The sequence below is a fragment of the Rhyacophila brunnea genome, unplaced genomic scaffold (assembly GCF_057557595.1).
Source record: "Rhyacophila brunnea isolate RB1 unplaced genomic scaffold, BYU_Rbru_1.0 scaffold_2, whole genome shotgun sequence".
Classification (NCBI taxonomy): Eukaryota; Metazoa; Arthropoda; class Insecta; order Trichoptera; family Rhyacophilidae; genus Rhyacophila; species Rhyacophila brunnea.
Window position 1 is genome coordinate 55735150 of NW_028232859.1, and position 15839 is coordinate 55750988.

General features: G+C 32.8%; 2 protein-coding genes across 5 annotated transcripts in view; one reads left to right on the plus strand and one right to left on the minus strand.

Annotated features, from left to right (window-relative positions):
* Positions 1 to 15839, plus strand: part of LOC147072555 (uncharacterized) — a 130100-nt gene that overhangs the window by 26829 nt on the left and 87432 nt on the right. For both annotated transcript variants that reach the window (XM_085946943.1, XM_085946944.1), the window contains exons 9-11: positions 7909 to 8096; positions 12943 to 13017; positions 15306 to 15407. In XM_085946943.1, the coding sequence (XP_085803069.1) occupies positions 7909 to 8096; positions 12943 to 13017; positions 15306 to 15407 (365 nt within the window). The remainder of the gene's footprint in view (positions 1 to 7908; positions 8097 to 12942; positions 13018 to 15305; positions 15408 to 15839) is intronic.
* The window catches only part of LOC147072556 (uncharacterized), a 135355-nt gene that overhangs the window by 21965 nt on the left and 97551 nt on the right, over positions 1 to 15839 (minus strand). The gene's annotated exons all lie outside the window — the stretch shown is intronic.

Here is a 15839-nt window from a genome sequence, read left to right on the forward strand (position 1 = left end):
ACTGGTACCTAGATACATATTTCATTAAAACACTTTATATGTACTTTCGTACTTTTTCCACATTTATTTCATAATTTTGATATTTAACCGATTTTATCCTAATGGACATTTTCAATTGAATAACATTACAAAATATAGGTAGGTACATATTATTGCATAAAAAGTCAATTAATTAAGTATAGATAACGTGGGAGTCGTTGTTTACTTGAACTAACTTGTTGGTGATATTTGTCCTTATTTATTAAATGACTGATTTATATACATTATGAAATAGCGCAAATTCATCACTGAAAAATTTTCTGTGTTTAAAATTCACCTACCTCAGATATTAAAAAAGGTTCCCTACCAATGACATATTTTGAATGTGGTTTTATTGTTTTCAATCGCATGATGAATACAAAAAGTCCACTACTTAAAAATGAGTTATTTTCCATACGATAGTATGTATCATCATCAGCTGTAGTATATACCAATATTGTATATAAATTTATGTTTACCGTGGATTTACAAGAATAAAATTACAAAGCAAAGGATAATCTTGCAATGTGCTTTTAAAACAATATTAATAGCAGGTTTACATAGTGCATTTGATAGTCACGCAGCTTTCGCTATCGAGGCTTGACAATTATATATTGTATGTGCCATATTATAATTTTTAGGAATATTATATTTCATCCATTATTGTTATTTTTAAGTTAATAAGTCAAAAGAATAATATCAACTAAGATTTAATAACAATAAACAAAAATGCAAAATGTACAATAACCATCGTAAGTTGTGATAGTTGTGTGACGTCTCAATATAAAGTGATTTTGTGGACAAAAAATCAGTTCAAAAGTGTTTAAAAGTACCTTATATACCTTCTAGAGGAAAACGTGGTATAATGGTCCCTATATCTAACGGGTACGAGTGGCAAAAACATTAATCAATAAATTCTAATTGATTTATGTTTTGTACTAGGTATTCTATTTAAGTCATTATTTACGACCCGGCGTATGCCTTCTTCGTGGACTATGCGCACTCACCGATCGTAAATGCACATTGACATCGAAAAAAGCTAATTTTCGTTTATATAGTAATTTAACTCTTTTACTCCCAGCTGATTTAGCCTAGCATATGCGAAAACTCCCAAGCGTTTTTTGACAACAAATCGTCGATTTAGTTTTTTTTAAATAACTAATTCTACACATGTTTTAAAAATTTGAAACTTTTTTTGTGTGTTCTCAATGGTGTATAAAGCAATAATAAGTAATAATATTGATAGTTTACATCAATAAAACAAAAGAAAAAAATAATGTATCAATATTTATTTAGAAATGAACGGATAAAACTATGTTTGAACAACAAAACAAGTGTGACAACATTTTTTTATTTATAATTGATATATCAAATTTTATAATATAATCTATCCTTATGTAGTAACAGAAAAAAAAATAAACATATTATTATTTCTCTATGAAATAGAATTTTTATAAAGTAATCAAAAAAAATCGTATAGTGTCAAGGTATTCAAGAATATTATTCAATTCACGAAATCGCAAGAGAATTCGATACAGTATCGACGACTAACTGATATGAAATGAAGTAATTTCAAAAAATAAGTCTCAAAGCACTAAATCATTTATAATAATATTTATATTCATGTATTTTTTCACCATCTTACCAAAAATACAGTGGCATCCATTGTTAGTTCAAAAATTACAAATTTCATTTTGTAATGTGATATATGAATCATAAAACAACTAAAAGAAATATCAGAATTTAAAATGTGTCATAAAAATAATGTTTTATTATTTTTATGACCCTCTTTGGTCTCAAGTTCGACAGCAGAGCAATTATGACTTGTGAGTTATTAGGGTATGGCATAATTATAAACAATGCCGACACTAAAATAAATGTTACTCACCATCCAACACACAGTGAATATAATGCTTCGTCTACATGAACGAAATATGACGGGAAAAAATTTGGAATAAATCGTAAATTTGGTTCCAAACTTTCGGCCGATGGATCGGCCCAGATGGAGTTTTCGCATAGGTATGGTGGGCCGAAATATCGGCCCCGTGGGAGTAAAAGGGTTAATATAATAAAAGAATGTGAAAACCTTCTTACCTATTAGTAAAGGATCAAGTAAAAAACAAATTTTGATTATCTGAAGTGTTTGTGAAAACCCGTAATGAATATCTTACATACTATTAATACATTCAATATGTAAGCCCGTTAAATCGTCATTTCCCGTAAACAATGGAACCAGCTAATGTGAAATATCACGAAATATACCTACTCACTAAATGCAAAACAAATCAACAATTTTAAGCTATAATCCATAATCGTCAAAACTGAAGTGATGTCGGATTTTAAGAAAATACGTAGATCAGTTAACAAGCGCGCAGGTTAAGTTTTTTTTGTTTTTTCTACCATATTACTATAACATCAAATTATAGTTTCATGTGTGAACTCCCAGATTGGATAAAGCAATGAGCTATTAGGGAAGGTCAACTTGTTAAGAAATGGTAGGCACTGCAACTGTGTTATACCTATTTATATCTAATATTTCTTGATAAAATAATTTATTATCAATGGTATTAGGTACTATATATACACAATGTGTCAATGTCGACTAATTATGATTGTATCATTTTGATAACTTCCGAAACAATTCATTGAAATAATACTATGATATATAATTTATAGTATTAGGGAGTAGCAATTAACAGAAAACGCATATACTTACATATTTTGCATGATGAATATATGTGTTTGAAAATGGCCTATCAAAATGTCAAAAAAACATTACAACATCAGTACCTATATATTAAAATTGAATATCTCAACATGTCCAACCACTTGCTTGAAACACAAAAGTACGATTTGAAATATCTTTCGTACGAAACTTTTTCTAAATGGTTTCAATAACCACGTAGGTCCGATATTCTCCATTTTACCCATCCCTAAATCCAGCTGTTGCATTCTCGTATCACAAGAAACGTATTATATGTGAAGTATACAAAAATAATTACTAGTTTGGCTTAAGTACTTAAGTAGTTATGGTAAATATAACAGACGTATCTTGATATTCTCAAGTGGCCGCTGTTGTGCATTGTGTAAAAATCTGTCCTTACTCCGAGCTGATAAGCATTGATTTGAATCGTCGTTGAATTGGTTTTACAATAATATAATAATATGTTTTTTATTATATATTTTCGTAGTATCAACATAACATACGAAATCATTCAGATTTGGTACGATTTTAATAATACACTAGCTGTCCGGTCCTTCTCATCATGGGAGCAAGTTTGATTTGTTATTTGATAGTGAAAATAGAAGTAGTTTAGTGGAAATTTTAAACTTTGATTTCAATAATAGGTATATAAAAAGTGGAATATTATTAAATATTATAGATATTACTATTAACACCTAATTCTTCCACTCTATACGTAAGCGCTTCATTAATTTCTCTAAATAGTATAGTATATCTACTAATAGCAGCGTTTCTATATAATTAAGTATCGATAAAGTCTCTTGCACATATTATCAATATCATTTATTTCATATTTCATTGTACCTACTACATCGTACAACTTATTTTTCTGAAAAACATAGGTTCCATAAATTATTAACGCATTTTTTAATTAAAAAATGTTGTAATATTCGAGTCCGTCCCAAAAAAAAAAGGACTCCAGATGTCCGGTGTCTAATCATCATTATCACTTATCACATGTTCAGCAGTGGCAGCATTAGGTTATTTAGAATATTTTTCAGTATGATTTTATAAAGATAAAAAGTTTTTTAGTCAAGCATGCCACTGTTCAAAGAAAATTTTAATTGGTCTTCATATTAGTGTTACTCAAGTGGATTGCTTTGAAATATGATACTTTTCATAACATGGTGAGCACCAAATCTCATAAAAGCAATTGGGGAACTGATAAATTTCCTTATCTCAGGCCATAAAAAATCCATAAAATAAATTGCATAATATAATAATATTTTGGAGCATTTTACAAGGGCCTACATTTACAAAACCCACTTGAATGTTTTCAATGTGTAAGTACTGTGAAATTTTTTATAGTTTACGACTTGTTATAACGTAACTTATTTATAACAAATACAGTTCAAGTTGAAGAATGGTGCCCCTGGCTCTTATCTACTAATAAAAAATATTATGAATATCGTCATCAATTGGTTTCATCTACCCTTGACCTAATTATTTACGTTTTCCTGGATTGGCACATGGGGTCAATTCTATATTATATAGTAGGCAGCGAACCTGTTAAAAGAATCTATTATAGTAAAAAGAAGGGGTAAAAAAACAAAAGGCGTGTTCTTACTTCATTACAACGCACTTGTTCATAAGCCTCAAATTGCAATGGCTGCTATGAAAAATGCGGCTTCCAGGAATTGCGTCATTCACTTTACAGTCATGATCTGGCCCCTAGTGATTATTACCTGTTTTCAAATTTGAAGAAAGACTTACGTGGAAAACATTTTGATGATGAGTCCCTACAGGTAGCCGTAAACGAGCATTTTGAAGGCAAATCGGAAAATTATTTTTATGAAGGTTTAGAAAAATTGATCGATAGATGTAAGAAGTGGATTCATATCCGAGGAGATTATATTGAAAAATATAAATATAAAACATATATATATATTCTTTTTTTTCTCTCACATTTCGCGAACTTATGAAACTCTCCTCGTAGTGTGTGTACAAAATTATGTTAGTGAAGTTTATGTACCTGCACATGTTACTGGGGGAATTGCCGGATGCTCACGGATAATAAATTACATTTTTTTTGTTGTCATATGCAATCGTAAGAACATCAGAAAAATAATAAATTCGTTGATTTAATCAGCTAGACGCCACTGTCGTTCTGGCATGCGAACGGCGTCTGACCGTCAGTGCCACAGACGTGCATGCAGGCAGGCACTCGTTTCTACGCCGAATTTTATCTTTTCTTAAATAAATAAAAAAAAAAGTGTTTCACTTTCACATTGTTATCTATATTACAATATTATTTACTCCAATAAACCCACGTATTCCCAAGATTGAACGTACACAATATTAACATTAAATGTCTAAATAGTATAAATTATACTAGACATTTTTGACCGATTTTATCAATGGTATTTGTATAAATAAAAAAAAATATATTAACTATTGAAAAAACGCCAATCCCGGGAGTATCAAATTGAGCCCATATCCGGAAAACGAGCGTTATCGCGATAACGCTGTTTTTTGGTAAATCGGTTTAAATTACGAGACCTACACCTATGCATGCACTCACCAAATATTACTTTGATATTCTAACAATAGGTGGCAGTAGACAGTCCAAATTGACCACGCGTTGCATGCTGTTTATCCGTATACCATAATATTTATACCGTACACGACATACAGTAAAAACCAACTTATCTGAATAATGGTCAAAAATGGAACTACTAGAACCCATATGGACGCCATATTGAATATGCCATTCCAATGTCAGATTCTGTTCAGTTGTGAGTCTTGATTGGGTAGTTTTCGACTGTGGTTCCCCCATCAATTCTTCAGATAAGTTTGCGGCACTGTACACACAGTTTAAAATCTGAATCTATTTGTTCTAAAAAAGGCATGTCATTAATGAAACTAATTATTACGTCAAAAACGAATAGTGGTCAAAGTGATGAAACTTATAACGGAAAAATTATCAAGAAAATATATTTAGGTGTATGTGGGCTGTCAAAAATAATGCAATTTTCAGCCTTTGAACAAAATAATTTATTTTTCATGATTTGGGAAATAAAATCCAACAGGATGCAAAGTAAATGGAACACATTTAGTCTTGTTTGCCTTTTGTGAAGCCAACAAAGTGCTGATTGGTTAAAAAATATATTGGAATTTATCCCAATAAAAAATGTTGGAAATGGACCTCGATGAAGACATCACTTGAAGTGACTCACTTAAAAACTTAGGGTAAATGATGGTTCCATCAAAATCAGAGTTGTATGATTATTTTATGTTATACGGAAAAACAGCGTTAAATTTGTTAGCGTATATTTTGTTATAAACATAGTGGTTAATCCAATAAAGTTTTTTTCGTTTAATAAACCGTGTTCTCAATTACTCAAACTACTTTTATTCATCAGAAATAAATATTTTCGATAACGGGTATCTCCACAACAACCAACTGAAATGTTTAACTGCCAATATCTCTGAACGCTGTTAAATGTTGATAACGCTCGTTTTCCGGATATGGGCTCAATTGTAATCTCGAAATCCCGGGATCAAAATTCCAGCTCGGGATTGTATTCCCTACTCATATGTAACATTAGTCATCAATTTAGTTTTATACTTTCCGCCAGCATAGAAACTAAAAAAATGACGCAACTAGTAGGCGGGTTGGTGATTGGAGTAACAAACTACTTAGTAAGTAATGTTTTACATAGGAGTTACTCATTAGTGAGAGAGATCACAAATTGGAACATTATGAGGGTATAATAGTCGGACGGACAGCCTGTAATTAACTGCCAAAAAATTTATATTTTAAAAAAGTTCATTTACATTTCAATGTTTTGAGTGACTTTCAGTATCAATGTGTAAACATGGGGCTATTGACATTTTGGTGAGAAAAAGAAAATATTACGATTTTTCATTGAATCTACTGATATTTATATTAGAGGCAACACCGAGGTCTGAACAAAAATGAACCATAAGTGTGACTGAGAAAGCATTCGGCACGCTTATATTCTCCGAAATATGCGTTAGAGTAAGATAGAATTTCTACGGATGAATTAAATGTTTATTGTACACGTTGCCGGTAAATATTGGTTTGAATGACTCCGTTCATTCAAAAACTGCGAGCAAGTATGGCTGAAATTTATTGTTTTTGGGTAATTATTTTTAGTTAATATATTAGAAAATATGGTTAACTATGTTGTGTTTAAATTTGCTAGCCATACTGAGATGCAACACGATGGTATAATGTTACATAGTTAAGTTAATAATAATAAAATTTAGGTTCAACTGTGCATTATACGCAAGAAACACGGCTTCATATATCTGAACAATACACACTTTTTATATTATTACTCTGAGGGCAACACTGTTTCAGTTTGTAATTAGTAGCCTGGCGATTTGGTTGTCGCATCTCTAGTGATTAGTCACGGACACGTTCTAAACTGTTGTGAAATTAGTTGCACGTGAGCGAACCTTCCTTTGAAATACATTAGCAGTGACGCGCAAGCTGATCAGCTTATTTTTGTTGTGTGCAAATAGAACAAAGATATCTCCATATCAAATACCTGATGACCATCTGTATGATGACATCTGTGATAATGTGAAATATCACAGTTGTACATCTCTGTACCTTAGAGCTAAAAGTGCGGAAGTCACATTTTTATCATTTTTGAGTTAAGTATGCAGATTTAAATGTGTATTCACGTTCTTTTAATACTAAAAATTTAGGAGTCCAATGTCACATGGTTTTCAAAATACTTACTTCTAAAATGACAGTAGTCCAATTATTATACTGAATAGCTGGAAGAGTGTCCAATTTAAGTCATTTTTCCTTTAACACATTGAGACTGCTGACTAGATAATTACTAATTAATTACCACATTTAAATAGCATGCTAATCATATCTAATGGCCATCTAATCGTTGTAAAAGTGTGGAAGTCTAACATACTGAGTTTTAGTCCGAACGCGAGTGAGTATTTTAACTAGATTAACTATCTATGTTAGAACTGCTCTCCTGCAAAATATTGAATATGTGACTTCCAGACTTTCAGCTCTAAGGTACAGCTGTAATTGTATACCGTGATGTAATGCAACTGACTTTTATTTGAATAAACACTGAACTGAAAAAAAATAAAGTCATGGCCACCTTTCTGCGAAGGTTAAAGGCATAATGATATGTTGTTCATGTTGATAGATAAGCTTGCAAGATGTGGGTCATAAGTGGAAGAACACGACCAGTGAGGAAAAAGAGGAGCTATTGAAGAAACATCAGCTGCAGCAAAAGGAGTATCAGGAGAAGTACGCCACTTTTCTTGCGAACCTGGACCCAGACGTCAGAGAGGAATATGAGTTAACATTGACCAAAAAGAAAAAACCAAAAGGGTCAGTAAATATTATCATCTTAGTTCTAATTCAGTTACTAAATAACTTATTACAAAAAGTCACTAATTTTCTACAAACACGTATCTCAATTTTTGTCAGTTTTGAGTTGTTAGAAAGACTTTTATAAATATTATAAACTCGTATCTTGAGTTACGTGTTTGTAAGTATACAGAATACTGAACTCCGACAGATGATTATACTGAAGTTCTTTCTCGTATATGACTGATCGGTCGAAAGTATAGTGCGATAAATTGAAGAAACAACATTTTTTTCATGATAATATAACTATATTAAATGGATATTTCATAGAAGAAAATTTATTTCTAAATTAAAAACTGAGAAAATAAAGCTGTTATTTGCCTCTCCTGAAAAGTTGTGTTTTTTGAGATACGTGTTTGTAGAAAATTACCGACGAAAAGTAAATAATTATTAATAGCAAAGTTCATTTAACACATCCACGGACACATGTTAGTGATATGACACATTAAAATTTTTTTTTTTAAATTTTCGATTTAGATATATAGAAATGAGTTAAGTCTTAAGATACGACACTCTAATGGAAATATGTCAGCACCGTGACACAAGTAGCAGGGAACATATTGTTTTAATCCAAAATTCGACTTCTATAAACGTCGTATCGTATTCCGTTCCACAGTACAGGACGTCAATGGACGTCCTGTCATATCACATCTCACAAAATACGACGTTTATAGAAAAGCACATTCTTCAGAAGCCTAGACATCAACTCCTAGTTATGATTTCTTAGGCCACCTAATAGATTAAAGAAAGTATCCATCAGTCACCAATGTTCCCTCTAATTTTTCGATTGTATGTGCGGATCATCAACGCATCTGAGCAGTGGCGTTACTAGGGTTCGTTTCACTCGTCACCCGCTGCGGTCAATGTACACCCTCCCCCCCCCACAAACACATACAATTTTTCATTAAAACTTATATTTTTAAGGTATTTATTAATATCAGTGATTTTATATTATAATACAGGAGGACCTCGACTTTCGCACATAATTGGTTCCTGAAAAGGTGTGCGAATGTTGAATGTTCGAAAGTAGAGGGAAGTAAAAAAAAAATTAAATTGTGTCTGATTAGCGATGGACAGAGCATCGAGAGCGTCGACAGCTTCAAGTACCTGGGGGTACACATCACGGGAGATGGCATTTTGCAGAAAGAGCTCGCTATCCGAATGGGAATGGCTGGAGCAACATTCAACTCAATGCGAAATGTCTGGGACTCACGATTGTACTCGGTCAAAACCAAATGCCGCCTATTCGACGCTTGCATTCTGACGGTGCTGCTTTACGGTAGCGAATCATGGCACCTTACGAAGGCTCAGAGCAACCGTATACTGAGCTTCGAAAACAGATGTTTGCGACGAATACTGGGTGTGCGGTGGTATGACTTTAGGAGCAACGAGGAGATAAGAGAACGTACCAAGCAGCCTCTCATCACGCTGAAAGTGAAGAGGCGACGTTGGACCTGGCTCGGCCACGTGCTGCGGATGCCAGAAGAGAACTTTAACCTGGCTTGCCTGTTCTTCAAGCCGACCGGATTCCGGCGTCCTGGAAGGCCGCTAAATACAATCTACAGAGTGTATACGGCGGAGCTACGGGATGCTGGTTTGACCTGGAACGAAGCAAGAAGACTGGCGAGCGACAGGGATTCTTGGAGGCGCCGCGTGGTGTCCATATGCTCCAGTTAAGGGGCGGATATGGGCAAAGAAGAAGAAAGAAGAATTTATTTTGGAATATTTATTTATCAAGTAAATATAAGATGTTTAAGACACATGTTTAAGTGGGGTTTGCATGTGTTTCCCTTAAAAAGCTATCAAGAGTTAACTGTTTGCCACTCTTCTTTTTCTTATTTTAAATAAAATATTTTAAATGGTAAATCATTAACTTTACAATATTGCTTAACTGCTGGCACGAAATGTAAAGTGAACCAATCTTTTAATATTAACGCAGTAAACCCAGGCTTTCTTATTTGATTACTGAAGCAATTCTTTATCCTTCCCTTTCAATGCTCTGGGATTTTCTGGTTGATAAATTAACATTGGCATCAATTTTAAATTACCAGCCAAGTTTCCAAGAAGCAATGTCAACCGGTTTTTAGAAGGTTTATGCCCAGGGGCAACTGATTCTTCCTTAGATAAGAATGTACGACTAGGCATTTTTTTCCAAAATAAACCTGTGTCATCTACATTAAATATTTGGCTAGAGGAATATTCTCCATCTTCAATAATTTTGGATAATGAGGAATTAAATTCTTTTGCAGCATCTTTATCCGCATCAGCCGATTCTCCAGTGAATTTAATATAAACATACCGTTACTTGCTTGAAAAATCGTGTTAGAATCTTCTTTTAATCTAGCCTTCCAATCTTTGTGCAAACTAAGAGCCTTCGCTTGAATAATTGAAATATTCAGAGGGACATCTTTTTGATGTTGTTCGTCGATCCATGATGACAAATATTTTTCCATTTCATCCATAACTATGCCGTGTCTTTTGGAAACAACCTTTAAAGATGTATTTCCACAATTTTGAACATTTTTATTTTTCAAAATTGAACATATCGTAGTAGACCTGTTTGTATCATACGAACGTCCGATTGAAGCAAAAGATTCACCGCAATCAGAACGTCATGTGAAGTTTATAAGTCCTTGATTTCTCTTTGTTCGTATCAACACTGCAATTCTTCTGTTTCTCACTCTTGTTTATAAATCTTTAGGGTGAAATATTTCAAATGAATCAAATTAGCAAAACGCACAACACAACAAGCCTGCACGTGCTCCTGCGCAAGACTAAGAGCCGAGCCACACCGGGCGACTCTGGTCTCGAGACCAGTCGCCGAGACCAGACCGATGTATGCAGTTATATGAACCATGCCACACCTGGTCGCCCAGTGTCGCCCGGTGTGGCTCGGCTCTAAACCTATCCTAGTTAGCTCACAAGCAAAGTGACGGGTGCGAGCAGGATGCAAGTGATGCAAGAAATGCACTTGCTTGTGAGTGAGCGAGAGGGGGATATCTTTACCACACAGCGCGATGTTTTAAAAAAATATTTTTTTTTAAATGTGCGAAATAGCGAATTGTGCGAAAGTCGAACGTTCGAAAGTCGAGGTCCGCCTGTAATAAACACTAACAACGATATGATATTGTAAGAACTGTGATGTTTTTACAATAAGGATTACTATGAGACTGTACTGACAATGTTTCTTGTAAGTTAAAACATTTCAAAGACTAAGAAATTAATGTAGGGGACCCAGCATAATTATAGGTGGTGGTCATTGATAAACACAAAAATACGTATCTTCTTTTCGTATACTTTGGCATGCGATAGAACGGGACGGAAATAGTAATTCCGCTTGTAACAAGGTTTTACTGTATAGATATACAACAAAAAACATGATACACATATGCACTTAAAATCATTAAAATATGCACTAAAACCGAAGAAATATGCAGTTAAAAATTGTCATTTTTTATAGAAAAAATACCCATTTCACCCAATATTATTTTATAACAAATTAATAATCGTAATCAATATGATACAATAACAAAAAAACACAAATAATCAATACAAAGTACAAATAATTGAATAAGAAATGCAAAGTATACTAAACACAACTTTAAAAAACAAAAACTAGTATTCCTAATTATTACTATTTGCTGGTTTTTTTTTGTCCGAAAAAAGGTTACAATATTTTTTTCAATGTTGTGCTCTGGCATAAAATTTTTCTATCAGTATTTTAGAAAACAACCTCAACGTCCACAGAGGTGATCGGGCAAAATTTAAATAAAGGTGCCTGAATTAACTTCACCTTTTCCGATAAATCTACAGCTCGGGGATGCCATTAAAATATGCAAGTGCATCTAAACTATCTACCCAACTAATTTAGTTATATTTCGATAAAATAATTAAAAAAAAACTAAAATTATAAATGCAAAAGTCCTAAAATATGCATTTATTTATGAAATATGCACTATTGTCTCAAATATGCTCTAATTAGTCTCAAATATGCATTTATATGCATAACATTTTATTTTTGGATTCTGCGTCTTTTAAAATGGATTTCTGTGCAACTCTCATAGCTCTGCATACACCCTAACAAAACATGCACTAGCATATAAATCCAGTCCCTAATTATTAATCAGTCACGGAATGATCCGAAATCCACAGCTATTTGCATAACAGTCAAACATACGATATAATATGGTTTTTCTTTTTAATTTCTTTTAATCCTATGGGTTTCAAGATATCGCGATTTTTTTATTATTTTCATGTAAATAATCGTTGAAAACCGATTGCATACAGTTTATAAGTCATGTTTTTATAATTTTACTATTGAAATCAGACATTTGCATAATTTGCTTAACAATCATCGTCGTGTGTCACTACCGAAAATGAGAGGGGCTTTGTGATTTTATACCATTTCTATAGCCAATGGCAAATAGCCTTAGAATATTGCAATCGAAAAAACAAAATTGCTATATCAATAATTATTAAATATTATTACGACTGATAACTGAGAACTGAGATGAGATGAGAATTGATAATTCTCGATTTAATTTCTTTGTTATTCCGATGCAAGTTTTTAATATTTTAATCTTCGCGATAAACAAAAATTTGAAAAAAAAAGACTTCATTTCACAGAAATATATCTAGTTTGTATTCATAATACTTTGTTATGAAAAATAGTGTCTCGGAACCCTGCGATTTTTTGTGTATCACTCGTGGAATTGTCAATAGTTATGGATGAAAAATTTAAAACACAATCCTATACTTGTTTCATAGTCGACTGCAATCTAATTAATTCTGTTCAATTGATTTATAGGGAAAACGAGCCTCCCAAAAAGAAGAAAAAGAAGAATGTTGCTGAACAAGAAGAAGAAACACCTACGTCTGAAAGGTAATAATTTTTACCATGGTTCCACCAATGACTGCATGATACGAGGGTGGGTCAATAATTCCTTAGAAAAAAGCATTAAAACAGTTTTTATTTTTGTATTTTTTTTTTATTTCTCAACATAATCTCCTTGGAGCTCAATACACTTGGTTAGACGTTTCTCAATTTTTTTTAAACCGTCAGAAAAATAAGTTTTCGGAAGGTCCTCAAAATAAGCATTTGTCCGATCGATGACTTCTTCATTTGAAAAAAAACCTTGTCCACTTAGCCATTTTTTTAAGTTTGGGAAAAGGAAAAAGTCACTGGGGGCTAAATCTGGCGAATACGGTGGGTGGTCGACCAATTCGAACTTCAATTCTTCAATTTTAGCCATTGATCGTAAACATGTGTGAACACGGGCATTGTTCTGATGAAAGAGGATTTTTTTCCTGTTTAAATGAGGCCATTTTTCTTCAATTTCGTTTTTTAGCTGGTCCAATAAAGATGCATAATAATCCCCTGTTATTGTTTTTCCTTTTTCCAAATAGTCAACGAAAATAATTTCACGTGCATCCCAAAATACAGTAGCCATAACCTTACCAGCTGATTTTACGGTTTTCGCTTTCTTTGGACATGGTTTGTCTTCGCAATCCACTGCTTTGACTGTTCTTTCGTCTCGGGAGTATAGTGGTGTATCCATGTTTCATCTACAGTCACAAAGCGACGAAAAAATTCATCCGGATTGCGTTGCATGAGCGACAACAGGGCTTTAGAGGCCACCACCCTATTGCGTTTATTGTCGACTGTGAGCAAACGCGGCACCCATCTTGCAGAAATATTTTTCATGCCCAATTTGTCATGTAAAATAGAAATGACGCTACCTTTTGAGATCCCTGTAACCTCAATTATCTCACTCAACTTTAATCTTCGGTCACTTAACACCATATCGTGGATTTTATTGATCATATCTGGTGTAGTCACCTCTACAGGACGTCCTGAGCGTGGTTCATCCTTTGTTGATGTACGACCACGTTTAAATTCATTTAACCAGTTATAAATAGTTGCAAGTGAAGAAGCAGATATGCCGTGAACTAAATCCAACTCATTTTTTATTTCCTTTGCTGTTAACCCTTTTATATTAAAATGTTTAATAACAGCTCTAAACTCAATTTTCTCCATTTTCCATTTTTCCATTTTCCACAAGCAAATTTTTTTTTAAATGTACGAAAAACACACAACAACCCGACCAATCTGATTGAAACTTTGCAGCATACTGAATCGGTAGTGCCGCTGCATGAAAACAAACCGCTTACAGTACTAGTCGCGCCACTTGTCGGCTTTTCTAAGGACTTATTGACCCACCCTCGTACCTATAAAAAAAATTTCGAGTGGAAAAGGTTAAGACATTTATTGTTAATATTGTATACGTTAAATCTTGGAAATACACAAGTTTAATGGAGTAAATAATATTGTAATATAAATAATAATGTGAATTTAATATGAGATTGCTATTTCTGATAGTAAAGACATAATGAATAGATCAGTGAGATTTAAAATAGTAAAGCAAATAATCATGGCGTACTTATGGCCTTTCCGCTTCATAAATCTAATTAGTCAGCCAAATATGAAACTGCCGTAAAACGTATGATATCATGGTGGAATTACTTTGTTAAAAGTGCGAAGCATTGTTTTTTTTACCAATCTTTCTCATTTTTAATAATCTTTGTGAAAAAATAAAATGAATCGGCAACCTACACATCAAACTTCATTCAAACTCAGTTTATTTCTAATGTAGTTATTTTGTATTAAAAGTATTTTTTCTGTTATATTTTCCATAAAAATTGATAAAAAAATCAATCCCGAAATCCCGGGATTATGTTTATCAATCCCGGGATTCATAGGTATCGAAAATAGCTCGGGATCCCGGGATCCCGGGATTGGATTCCCTACTCACCACTCGACTAATCCGAACCGGCCTTTACCGGTTTCTCTTGAGCAAGATTAAAAGTAATAGGTGATAAAAAGATATACATAAGGCTTCAATTAGAGAAATTTGCTAACTTATGAAAATTGGTGTGAAATAATCTATGTTGATCTTATATCTTTTTCATATAGAAAATGTCCAAATAAAATACACGGTATTTCTAACATAGATAATCCTTTTTTGGAATTGTTTTTATCAAACCTTCAATTCATCCATACATTTATTTATAGTCGCTGTCTATAACTATTTTGATTTTGCTAATTGTATATTGATTTTAAAATACAGAGTAGATTAAAAAATTTATATTTATGCTTACATTTTTTTCTAGTGTAGTGGAATCAACACCAACCAAAAAGAAAAAAGCAAAATCAAGCCGATCCACAGATGAAAAAGAGTACAATGTGCTACCCGAAGAGAGTGATATTATAAAGTAAGTTTAATTTATATACAACCAAGTATATGTAATCAAACCTTTACCAACTTTTCTTTTAATTTAAGAATGCAATTAATTGCCATGTAAATTGTCAACATTTAAAAAAAATGGAAACTGCCATTTTAATTTGCAGAGCACTCTTTTTTTTTTTTTTTAATTTATCAAGGAAACACAGTTACATATTGATAATAAATGATAATAAAATATAAGTCCAATTTCCAAAGCAAATTTTTTTAACAAATAGTAAATATTTTTAGTTCTTCCGGCAAACAGATAAACTTGAGGATATTTTATGCAGCAGGCCTACCTAGATAAATAAGAAGAAAAAAAAACAATTTACTACGGAAAAATATAGAATATAGTTTCTACATTAGTCCTGTGCAGCTTTGTTTCGGGACAAGGAAATGTGGCACTAAAATATTTTCATTC